This window comes from Anas acuta, chromosome 7 (assembly GCF_963932015.1).
Source record: "Anas acuta chromosome 7, bAnaAcu1.1, whole genome shotgun sequence".
Taxonomy (NCBI): domain Eukaryota; kingdom Metazoa; phylum Chordata; class Aves; order Anseriformes; family Anatidae; genus Anas; species Anas acuta.
The window spans coordinates 1,829,706-1,841,628 of NC_088985.1; the positions used below are offsets into that span (position 1 = coordinate 1,829,706).

General features: G+C 44.3%; 1 protein-coding gene across 10 annotated transcripts in view; it reads left to right on the top strand.

Annotated features, from left to right (window-relative positions):
* Positions 1-6,564, top strand: part of SGMS1 (sphingomyelin synthase 1) — an 83,466-nt gene extending 76,902 nt beyond the window's left edge. For all 10 annotated transcript variants that reach the window (XM_068689500.1, XM_068689502.1, XM_068689499.1 and 7 more), the window contains 3 exons: positions 688-841; positions 1,570-1,736; positions 4,072-6,564. In XM_068689500.1, the coding sequence (XP_068545601.1) occupies positions 688-841; positions 1,570-1,736; positions 4,072-4,251 (501 nt within the window). In that variant the 3' untranslated portion in view covers positions 4,252-6,564. The remainder of the gene's footprint in view (positions 1-687; positions 842-1,569; positions 1,737-4,071) is intronic.
* Positions 6,565-11,923: the final 5,359 nt, after the last annotated feature.

Below are 11,923 nucleotides of genomic sequence, written 5' to 3' on the forward strand. Positions count from 1 at the left end.
AGATAAAGATTATGCCATGGTAGCAGTAATAAGTATTTATGAATAACAGAAAACAATTTTTGCTCAGCTGCATGTTTTACCATTAGCATGGCACTCTTGAGTGTAGGCAATGACAGGAGTTTAACACTTCTTGGACCTTTCTTCTGATTTGGTATTGTACTGAAAAATGCCATGTTTTTCATCGCAACCAAAAGTGACCAGGTAAAGGAATTTTTTTTTCACATGTGCATACTTTCATAAATATCTATATGCATAAATAATATTCCCTTCTTCGTTCCATTCTGTGAGTGCAGGAGAAGACAGTAATCCTTCAGGTGATTATATTTATAGGGAATTGTAATAATTTCTTTGATTCCCTATCTTGGGAATACTTCAAATCAGATAATACTCAAAACAAATGAATGGAGCTGTGTGCAGCCTGTACTCACATGAAGACTTGCTATAATGCATACAAAGGATCATTTAAAAAAAAAAAAAGAAAGAAGTCTCATTTCCAGTCTTTTTTTTTCTTTTCCTCTAGAAATATATTGCTGGCTTTTGGGAAAGGTGGTAGGATTTACTGAATAAAAAGCAACACAAAAAGAGAGAATAAGAGAGAGACAAAGTTGCTGGCTACTGCAATGCTTTAAATTTAGGAAAGTTACTGCTGATAGGTTACCGCATGTTTGTGTTTCACTCTTTCACCAGCTTTTTGGAGACTGGGAATCTCATCTGCGAAGGATAATGAAACTGATTGCTGGTGGAGGATTGTCCATCACAGGATCCCACAACATGTGCGGCGACTATCTGTACAGCGGTCACACCGTCATATTAACTCTTACATACTTATTTATCAAAGAGTGTAAGTTTGTCACTGTTCGTGGTGAATTTCCTCTTGTATCAATTATCTGCTTATTAAAGCATTATTGTGATTAGTAAATACAATTAAAGTAAAAATGCACTCCTTTCAATTAAAGAAAAGTAACACTACTGCAAGGACATAGGCCTTACTGAAAAAGAAAACTTTGGAGACAAAGGTAAACGCTTTGCTATGTAGGTGACTGAATTACACATTTTATTTCAAAACTGTTTTCTTTAAAATATAGTTTATACTTTCACTGCATCCTGCCTGATGAATGGTACTTTAACAATGTATCTCCTTGTTTAGAGAGAGACAGATGCCATGCTAAGTGCAAGGTTGCTCATTTTGCAAGAATTGAAGCATACATTTATCTCCTATGAAAGACAGGAGGAATGGATTGTCAGCTATATAGAGTCAATATTGAAGTACAAAACAGTTGATGTTACAGACCAGAATACATTAGATTTCTATGCGTCAGGCCTCTTTCTCAAAGATTTCATAACCTTTCTATTTTCCAAGTATCTTATTAAATTGTACTCGTGGGAAGAGTCGCACCCTAAAAGAATGAGGCTTCTTTTGTGATCTCAGCATTCCTGCTCTTAATCTTAGTGCTGGCATCACACTATCCATTCAGGATTGCAGGCTGTGTACTCTGCTAATTACAGCAGTAGTCCTGAGCACCAATAACATTACACTCGGAATTAATCATTGCTTGTGCTTCTTTACAGATTCCCCACGGCGACTCTGGTGGTATCACTGGCTTTGCTGGACACTCAGCATGGTTGGGATGTTCTGCATCCTCCTTGCTCATGACCACTACACTGTGGACGTGGTGGTGGCTTACTACATCACTACAAGACTTTTCTGGTGGTATCACACGATGGCCAACCAGCAAGTGAGTTTCTCCTAGTCTCTGGATCCACATGGCCCTGCTTGCTGTAGCATGGCAGTGGGTGAATACCCACGCTTTGCCTTGAGCCTTTCTGCAGAAGTAGGAATGGACAAGCACCCATCTCTTGTGAAGCACCCTACTCTTCCCCCTTCACTTTGGGCTTGCAGGAAAGAAGAGGTGTCATTGGTTGGGTTCATCTTGTGCCTCGACTGCAAAAAATACCTGAAGGTGTGCCTGCAGGCAGGCAAGCAGGCCTACCTCCTTTGGCTGTGTAACCTCATTTTTTTGAAGCCTCTCTGAATTTGGGCTGAAGAGCAGGTTTTGTTGTATTAGAGCAAACCATTTAGAAGTGATACTTCCTTAAGCTACCTGGGTACCAGAATACCTTGTATTGTGTTGTGCGTGCCCTTTATTTGAGTGATAGGTCTCTTGAAGAACAGTATGAGGCTTCACAAAAAAAGAACCAGTTTTTCATAGTGTTTCCAAGTGGGTAAGTTTGCTCCCCTAATCAAGAGAAATATTTTCATTTTGGAGGATGGTGGGCGAGAGCCCAGGCTGCTCCTGTCCTAAGGTCTGTGCCTGACAAGACATGAAAAATGGGGTGATGGGGGAAATACTGAGAACAAAGGAGCTGCTTAGGAGGAGATGTGTCACATGATGGGAGATAACAAAGTATGTTTTTTACAACACTGAAATACTTGATCGGAGAGCAGCGGTAGGTGGTACAAAGGTCTAAATGAGGTCTTGTGCCATTTTCTTTGTTCTTACTTTCCTGCCAGTGAACTGGATGAGCTAGTGAAAAGATGAGCTTACCATTGCCTGAGAATGTGAGCAAAAATGCATAATTCTGTTATCTGTGGAGAGGACACGTAGTGAGTTAAGAGAAACTTAAGATAACTTCTCTTAGGTCTGTAAAAACAAATCAGTGTCCAAGTATTATTTTTTTTTCTACACAACATGGAAAAGATATTTTGCTTGTCTGTGGCATATGAGTCCAGTTTATTATGCTTGATAAAAGCCTCCTGTGATGGTAGGAAGTTGGTTAATATTATGGCAGTGCTGATTTTTAGTTCATACCAGGGTCGTCTAGCTACCATGTCATATATTATTCCTGTGGCTTTGATTCTGCTTGAAGCAGTACCCCACAGTCAAGCCTTGTTGTAGATTTCTCCCTCCAAATGCCTGATTGCAAAGAATGCAGCTTAATGTTCAGCCAGTTCAGGACCTGCTGTGTTTGACAGCAGTCTGTGTTTAAACTTTGTTGTCATACAGCACTGGACTGAGTTCCATGCCTCAGATCTGCTCCTGTGCTGTCAGAATGGCAGTGCTGAGTGGCCACGTTTCCAAGCTGGTAGCTACTGAAGCCAGTTACCCTGAGTGCTAATGAGGACTTGCTTCAGAAAAACTCTTGGCCTTCTTGTATAGAAACGTACCTGTTTTGCTGCATGGTGTGACTCACAGAAGATGGCTCAGCATTCCTTCCCTAATCTGCTGGGATGATGGGAAATGCCAGTCCTTGGCTCCTTACCTGGGAGTGTCGTGCCTTTTTGTCCTAGTGCCTCTTCCTGGTGCTGCTCCACATGCAGAGGCCTGTGGCTTGTGACTGACCTTAAAATTGAAAGCAGAAGTAATCCCAGCGTTAAAGAGATTTTTTTTTTTTTTTACATGTGACTTTATAACATGGAAAGAAAGCTTGGTGTACAAGTCCTGTGTTTACACTTCCCAGTGGGCTGATACAGCTCTTCCCTGTTCTGTCATAACAAACGTGCAGCGAGGTAGTTGCATGACTTCCTCACCCACTCCTTTTGTCTCAGCTGTGGCTTGCATTTACTAGGAGAAGGAAATGGTGGATGTGGTTTGAGAGCATATGGAGGCTGGGGCAGGGTTTGCTCCCTCCTCTGGATGGGTTGAGTGCACACAAGTGGACTTGCAAATGATTCTGGAGCTACAGATAATTTCAAACATAGTTATGGAAACAGCCGTGCTTTGGGTGGGTCTTTTCCATTCCCAACAGAGAGGTGAGATTAACCTTTCTTGCCCATTGCTTTTTTCCAATGAGGCTGTTGAGCAGCTGAGGACTTGGAAATGATGGTGAACCTCACTTAGAAGCAGCTGGTCATGTGTGCAGGAAGGCTGTGGAAAAGTATCTTCGCTCCTCTTGATCGTTGTCCATGTAGATTTGTTTGGCAGGTATCTACACATACCAAGAAATTTTTGGAAACATCTGTAAGCAGAATGCCACTGATGTATGGTAGGAATCAACATGCAGTGAAGTCATGCAAGTGGTGTGCTTTCTTGTAATTCTTTTTTTTTTTTTTTCCTAATTATCTTTCTGCAGGTGCTAAAAGAAGCTTCCCAAACCAACCTCCTTGCAAGGGTCTGGTGGTACAAGCCCTTCCAGTACTTCGAAAAGAATGTCCAAGGAATTGTACCTCGCTCCTACCACTGGCCCTTCCCCTGGCCGGTGCTGCATCGAGGCAGGCAGGTGAAATACAGCCGACTGGTGAATGACACATAACAGTGTGTTGATGGACAAAATGGGGGGGAAAAGGACCTGTCCCAAGTGCTAAGAACTCCATACAAGAAGATGCCATAAAAAAAAAAAAAATCAACCCCTCCCTAACCCTTTCTTTTAACAGTTACCTTGACTTAATCTATTCAGTTACCTGGTAAGCACTGTGATCTTTTTTTTCTCTCCAAAGGATCTGCGTTGGACAACAATAAAGAAAATTTAACTTATCATGCACTGTTATACATTTCTTGTTAATAGATTTGGGATTTTCATTACCCATCACCATGTTCCTTTGTATATGATGCGAGAGCATAAATGAAATCTTTTCTATCATAAGTTCTGGTCTTTCCAGTCACGTCTGGGAATAGTGCATATTATTTTCTTGGGAAAACATACTTTTCATATCTCTTGCCCCAAAGATTGGGCTGTAAGCCATTTTCTAGCAAATGACTATATGAAGGTTTCTGAATACCTGCCTTGGGGTAAAATCAAGAAATCTTTCTACCTGTTGCACCGTGATACAAATAAGATGATAGACACAGGGAGGTTTGGTAATCTTGATTTTGTAGAATCTTCAGTGACTGTGTCAAAAAGTGTGCAAAAAAAAAAAAAAAGGTTGTAAAGTGATTTTCTAAGTATTTCCTAACTTTATTTTTCAAAATGTGTATGAAAATTAAATTTAAAAAGATTTTTACATGTCAGAGAATAGAGAGTTAAAATTTAAAGAAAATGCTTCTTGGGAGAGAAAGATTTGTCTATGTTTCTAGTGCCTTTCTTGTCTTGATTGTATGGTTAGTAGGCAGTCTTAAATGTTTTTATTTAAAATAAAGTATTCCATGAAAGCAGAATTATATATACTGTATAATTACTAATTTTTGCATTTATAGCTAAATTAAACTGGAAATTTGCTTATAATGTTGAAATTGCCATGTCTAGGGAAAAACCAAATAAAAAGGGTCAGATCTTGTTCACACATTGTGGGCAGATCATACTAAATATATCAGTTTATTGTCTACTTGGTAGCTGTATTTTAAAAAGAAAACAGCCATGAATTCCTGTTTTTTAAGAATTTTACAAATGATCACTGAGTGAACTAGGAGTGGTTTCTCCATCCCGTATTGAGATGTTGTTGAAAAACAACAAAGATATTCTATTTCTTTAAAATATTTGTGCAGAAACTGCATGTAATTATAAGTTTCACTCCTACCATACATACTGTATGTCTGGGGAAGTATTCTATCCTAATCTTGCCAATGTGCAGAACAAAATAGTTTTTTTTAAGAATGATGAAGAGAAAATATATATATAAATATATATATATATATCCATTCTGTATTTTACGTGAAGCAGAGTTATCTTCTGTAGGGTTTTTGTGTATTCACAAGGTGATATTTGTATTGTAAAACAACAATGGTGAAGGAAAATAAAAAGGCTTTTGAAAAATGTAGTTTCCTTTATCTTCTTAATATTAATTTTAAATTTAAAGTTGGGCTTCTTAACTTTGCCTTTAATTTTACATGTTATTGCACTGTAGGCCATCAAATTTGGACTGTATGGAAACTGCATTGATTTTGAATTGCTGTTCACCTTTGGCAAATCAGTGCCTTATCTGAAGTAAATGCTATGCAATAGATTCTGATCGTTTGGGAGCTGGGAGCAGATCTGAGAAGCCTTCCTTGGAACCATCACCAGGGCTTGAAAAATCTACCCTAAAACTGCTGGGATGGAGCAAATTGCAGGGTAAACACCCATAAACCCCAGGAGCTACCAATCTTTTGCTTAAAAAAAAAAAAAAGTCAAATTTCTGTGAGTACATTATGGTGAAATTGGTGAAAGTGTCATATTTTTTTTTTTAATTCTTTGATGATTTCTCTCTACTTCTCTGCCCTGTATCTCAGCCTCAGCCTAAGACTTCCTTGAAGAATCAATCCCATGTTCTGCTGCTTTGCCTTGCTGTTGCTTGGGATGTTAGACAAGACTAACCCATTTCTTACCACTTTGCCCTGGGAGGGATTTCCTCATGTCCCACATTTCTTTGCAAAACCCTTTGCAACAGTATTTGCAGAGCTGTCTGTGAATTTCAGGGATTAGCTCCGCATGCTTTGCCTTGAGTTGAGAGTTGTTATCTTTGCAACTATGTGGTTGAAAGCTGAGTTTAAAAAAGCCAACCCATCCAAAGATGATTGCTTGAGAGACTTCACGCTCCCAGACGTAAAAGAATGAGTAGATTTTTCAAGACCTGGCATCACGCACATCAAAACCATTGACATAAGTAAATGTATGGATATATGCACATGACATTAAATGGAATCTGCTGAATTCTGCATTGTAGTGTCTGACTTACTGCATGGACCTGGCTAAACATGGTTTCATTTTTTCACAGAAGAGCTGTGCTGTAACAAAGCATGCTGTCTTGAGAATCACTGGGCAGGCGGTGACATTAAGCTCAGCGATACGGCATAGCTCTTGTCACTGCCAAGTCTGGAGGAGGGGACCAAGGGAATAGATAGAGGACAAAATTCTGCATCAGTGCTAACTGCAGGCTGCGGTGCTCGTGCTGCCTTGTTCCTCTCCTTCTAGTCAGTAGCAGTGAATATCTGCTCGGCAGCGCCAGCTGGTTAAGGTGGGCAATGGCTTGCGATGGTGCTAACATTGCGGGTGGTGGAGTGCAGCTGCTTGTTGTTCAGCATTTCAGTAATGATTGGGGATCTCACATTTCCCACCGTCAGAATACCAGCTGTGTTCCCCCCATGTTACTCAGGTATGATGCTTGTACCCTGGTGCTGCTGCCTTCAGTCCCTGAAGGAGTGTAGCCAAGAGGTGCTGCTGGTGTTCTGGAGGCTTCTTACACCCTCTGGAGCAGGGTATTTCTGGGGTGAGCTTCTTGGGCAACTTCCAGGAGCAATCCTGTCCCCATCCTGAGGCTGAACCAGCACTTGCTCATTCCCTTGCTCTGGGATGCCCCATTCCAGTTTAGTTTTCAGTCCTTTCAGGTGGGGAAAGTTTTGAGACCTGTAAAATACAGAGAGGGAAGGTTCTCGAGGAGCGCAAGCCAAGCAAGGGCAACAACCACTTGTCCTTTTTGTTCTCTGCAAAGAGCAATTATTGCCCATCAAACTCAGCCCTCCTGCTTTGACCTGGAGGTGGCTGCACCCCTTGCCCTTTGCTTGTCCTTGTTCTGGTGGCAGGGTATTGGAGTGCTCCCCAAGGATGAGCCACCACGAGTTACTGCTCCAGCAGCTTTCCCAGTTTGATCCAGCAGCTGTTGGCGCAAACATTCATGTATGTATTTACAAGAAGGATTTGTGGCTTCCTACTGACTGTTTCCTAGGGACTACTTCCAGACCCCACCTACCAGCTGAGATGGACCCTCCGTGTGGTGCAGCAGGGTGTTCCCATGCGTCTCAAGAATACACATTGCAAAAAATCAACACTGATTTTCTTACACGGGCCCAGCATTTGGAAGTCCAGCTAGTTTTGGCAGCAGGCAGGAAGCCCCCAACTTGGTTGCAGGTGGTTTTCAGCAGCAGCTCTGGACCTGGTAGTTCAGAGACCCTATCTTCTGCCCAATATTTTCACAGAGACAGCTGGAGTTAGCTTGGGAAGGATCTGCCCCATTCTGCCGTGTCATTTTATCTGTCCCCAGGCTCGGGGAGCAAGAAGAGTTTCCCAGAAAGGCTTTCCCAATTTGGGGCTGCAGCTCTTTTGCTTTGCACTGCACACGCTGCTTGGCTTGTCCTCTGAGTGGCTCCTGCCTGGTGCTCTCCTGCATCCCAGGTAAGGGCCATGCCTGTGTGGCTGCTGCTCTGCAGCTTTGAGCAAAACAGCCTGGGGTAAGGGAACGACTGATAAATGCTGGTTTGGGTGCAAATGCGGATGTTTGTTGACTTTTGTTGTCACCAAAGTGTTTGTTTTCTAACAAATGCTTCCAAGTGTGACCAGACACCATGTGAATTTGTTGCAGGTTGGTGAAGGGCTTGAGGGGAAGTGGGGGCTAGGAGGGGGGAGAACGTGCTTTATCCATGAGAGCACAGGCTGAAGCCAAAATTAGCTGCTGCCTGGTTCATTCCAATATCTCCTCCACTCCTAAGCACCAAGAAGGCTGCCAGCTCTCCTGGCTTCCTCCACCCAGGAGCTACCATGGGCTCCAATGAACCCCAGGCTGCTCCCAGCCCCATCAGCCTGATGGGGGCAGCTTCTGCAAGAGCTTTTCCATGGTCTGCCTTCAGCCCTGTTAGAAACAAAGCCCTTTGTTCCAAGTTTTCCCCATGTAATGATTCCATGCATCTGCCTCCCCGGATACAAACAAATCACTTGAACAACAATTGGTTTTCGTTATTTTTAGCTCATCTTGGCTTCTTGTGTGTGGAACAGGTCAAGCAGCCAGAGCTGTGAGTCTGAGTGCAGGAAAGAGATTAGCATGCACTTGCCCATGAAGTTGTAGTGGTGGTAGGAGGATGAGCCTCTGGTAGTGCTTATTTTTACTCTCCCACTTAATATTTTATAGACTTAAAGGACAACAGAGGGGGGAAGGAGCTCAGTTAGCTGCTTCTCTGTCCTGATCTCTCCCCGTTGGCTAGAAGATGCAGCTCCATATAGTCAAGAAGTGAGAGGTGCTGTGATTTTATTTTTCAGCCTTGCCGCGTATTTCCAGGCATTGCCTGCATTTTGGTGGAGTGATTGAAATGCACCTCCCGATTTCATTTTGCAACTAGATTAACTTTGAGGGTTGGGAGGCATTAAAGCCGGGATTTCTGGTGAAACACATGAATTACTTACTATGTTGGCCCCTGGAGGCAGAAGATGCTCCAGAAAGAAATCATTGCATGTCCAAGGCATTGGACAACCAGCCAGGGAGCTTGTAGAGGATCTCTTGCTCACACCTAGTGCTTCCTGCGTCAGTCCAGAGTTGCCTGCTGCTATATGCCAGCCTGATGGGGGGGCTGTACTCAAGCATGGCCCTGATTTCCAAGACTTCACCCCAAACCCCAGCCCTTCACCCGATGGAGCTACCGGCTGCTGCCCAGAGCAGGTGTGTGAGTGTTTTCACCAGGAAAGACAGGAAGGAAAATCCACGTGGTGCTGCCTGGGTCACAGAATCACAGAATTGAAGGGGTTGGAAGGGACCCTGAAAGATCATCGGGTCCAGCCCCCCTGCCAAAGCAGGTTCCTTAGAGCAGGCTGCCCAGGTAGGTGTCCAGATGGGCCTTGAATATCTCCAGAGAAGGAGACTCCACAACCTCCCTGGGCAGCCTGTCCCAGTGCTCCGTCACCCTCACCATGAAGAAGTTCTTGTGCATGTTGGTGCAGAGCTTCCTGTGCTCAATTTTGTGGCCAAAACCCCTTGTCCTGTCCCACAAACCACTGAAAAGAGGTTGGCCAAATCCCTCTGTCTCTCTCACCACATGTATTTATACACATTGAGGAGATCCCCTCTGTCTTTTCTCCAGGCTGGACAGACCCAGGTCTCTCAGCCTTTCCTCACAGGGAAGATGCTCCAGGCCCTGTATCATCTTTGTGGCCCTCCACTGGACTCCTTCCAGGAGATCCCCGTCTTTCTTGTACCGGGGAGCCCAGAACTGGACACAGTACTCCAGGTGAGGCCTGACCAGGGCAGAGTAGAGGGGGAGGATCACCTCCCTTGACCTGCTGGCCACGCTCCTTTTAATGCATGCCAGGATCCCGTTGGCCCTCTTGGCCACCAGGGCACAGTGCTGGCTCATGGCCAACCTGTCATCCACCAGGACCCCCAGGTCCTTCTCCTCAGAGCTCCTCTCCAGCAGGTTGTTCCCCAGCCTGTACTGATACGTGTGGTTGTTCCTTCCCAGGTGCAGGACTCTGCACTTGCTCTTGTTAAACCTCATTTGGTTTCTTCCTGCCCATCTCTCCAGCCGGTCCAGGTCTTACTGAATGGCAGCACAGCCTTCTGGCGTGTCAGCCACTCCTCCCAGCTTTGTGCCATCGGCGTACTTGCCGAGGGCAGACAAGCCCCGGCGTGCCCTTGTCAAAGCCCCGAACACTTTTTGCTGATGTCTCTGTGAGGAAATGTTATCTCCTGCCATCAGGATCCTCCCACATCCTTATCAAAAGGACTTTGGCCATTCCTTACTAAATAAACATAATTATGTAAAAGGCTTCATAATTGCTTTCCCCTCTTCGCAGCCAGGATCCCAGGCTGTGGTGAACATCTTGGGTCCATATGAATAGCACATCCAGTCTGGGAGCTGGTGCTCATTTCATTTCTCTGCTACAGAAACCTGCCAGGGTTTAGCAAACAGGCTTGAAGGGAAGTTTTAATTCTCCAAGTGCCAAGGCGTATGATGTGCCCGGCCTTATTGGAGAATTGCCCACAACCGTGGAGTATCTTCTGTGGCTTCCCAGACACCAGGATTGGCCCCCAGAATAATGCAGTATTGAAGCAGCCAGATTCAGTGGCTTCAGGGACAGTGGCACAAAATGTTCCAGCTTAATGAAGAAAAGCTTGGGCAACGCAGCGCATTAGTTTGGAAAAAGAAAATGTCAGCCTATTCATTACCCATCCGCCCTTCTGATGGCAAACAAAATTTCAGCCCCGTTCTGCAGCAGATCTCTCCTCTTCCTGGCTGTGTACATGTGGTGAGTTAGGCCAGCTCTTGGGTCTCTTCTGGACTTTTTTTTTTTTTTTTTTTTTTAAATGTGTTAATTAATAGAAAGGAAGCAAAGTCAGTGTGAAGCTCCAGGACAACCTTTAGAAGATGCTCAAAACCCCACACCTCATCCAGCAGGCGGGGAGTCACTAGGCAGCTGCATTTTACAGGCACAAAGCACCAGGTGCTTCACCCCAGGCGTGAGGCTGGAGCTTTTGGTACAAAATGAAGTTTTAATTGCAATGCAAATGAGCATGTACCTCCTTTGGCTTTGGGCCATTCATGCTGAGATGTCTCTGGTCTCTCAACCAAAACTCTGTAATGCATGCAGAAGTGGAGTGGCCAGGTTGCTGTCCTGATGGTAATGAACTACCTCAGAAAAGCAGAGGTCCTACAGATGGGTTTCTTTCTCCTTCCTTGGTGAAGGTGGGCATTGTTTTAATCCTCAGCACTATCCTCACGTTTAATCCTCACGTTAGCTTATCGTGAGAATTTTAACTTGGATTTCTAACAAACTGAGCTTTTTCAGCTTATTTGGCTTAGGAGTGACATGGCAAAGACAGCCCTATTTGTGGTGGGGACAAAGTGCATCTTGGCTGGCTGCCAGGCACCGCACACCTACGGGTTAGCCAAAGCTGGCTTTGGTGAGGAACTGTACGGATTTGGAGGGATATCTACTGCATGCTGATGAGCTGAGTCTGGGCCTCTCAGAGGAGAGAAAGTGTTAAAGCTGTTCTGAACTGTGCCATGGCACCACGTGGAGGTGCACGAGGAGGAGGGGGGAGGCAGGGAGAAACACACGGGAGCTAAGCAGATGTGCCAGACAGGTTTTGTTCCAATTTTCCTCCATCAAAATCCTGGCTCTTCAGCCTTCCACCTTTCACTGTAATTACACCTGCCCAAAACATTCAGATAAAGCTTCTGACTGCAAAATGCAGCTATCCCATACCTGTGGTCAGAAACTGCACGGTCATAAGGCAGTCCTGTTGCATCATCCTGCATTTTTGGACTGGTTTTGGAGAGAAATGTCATGTTGGCATCTCTAAGGCATG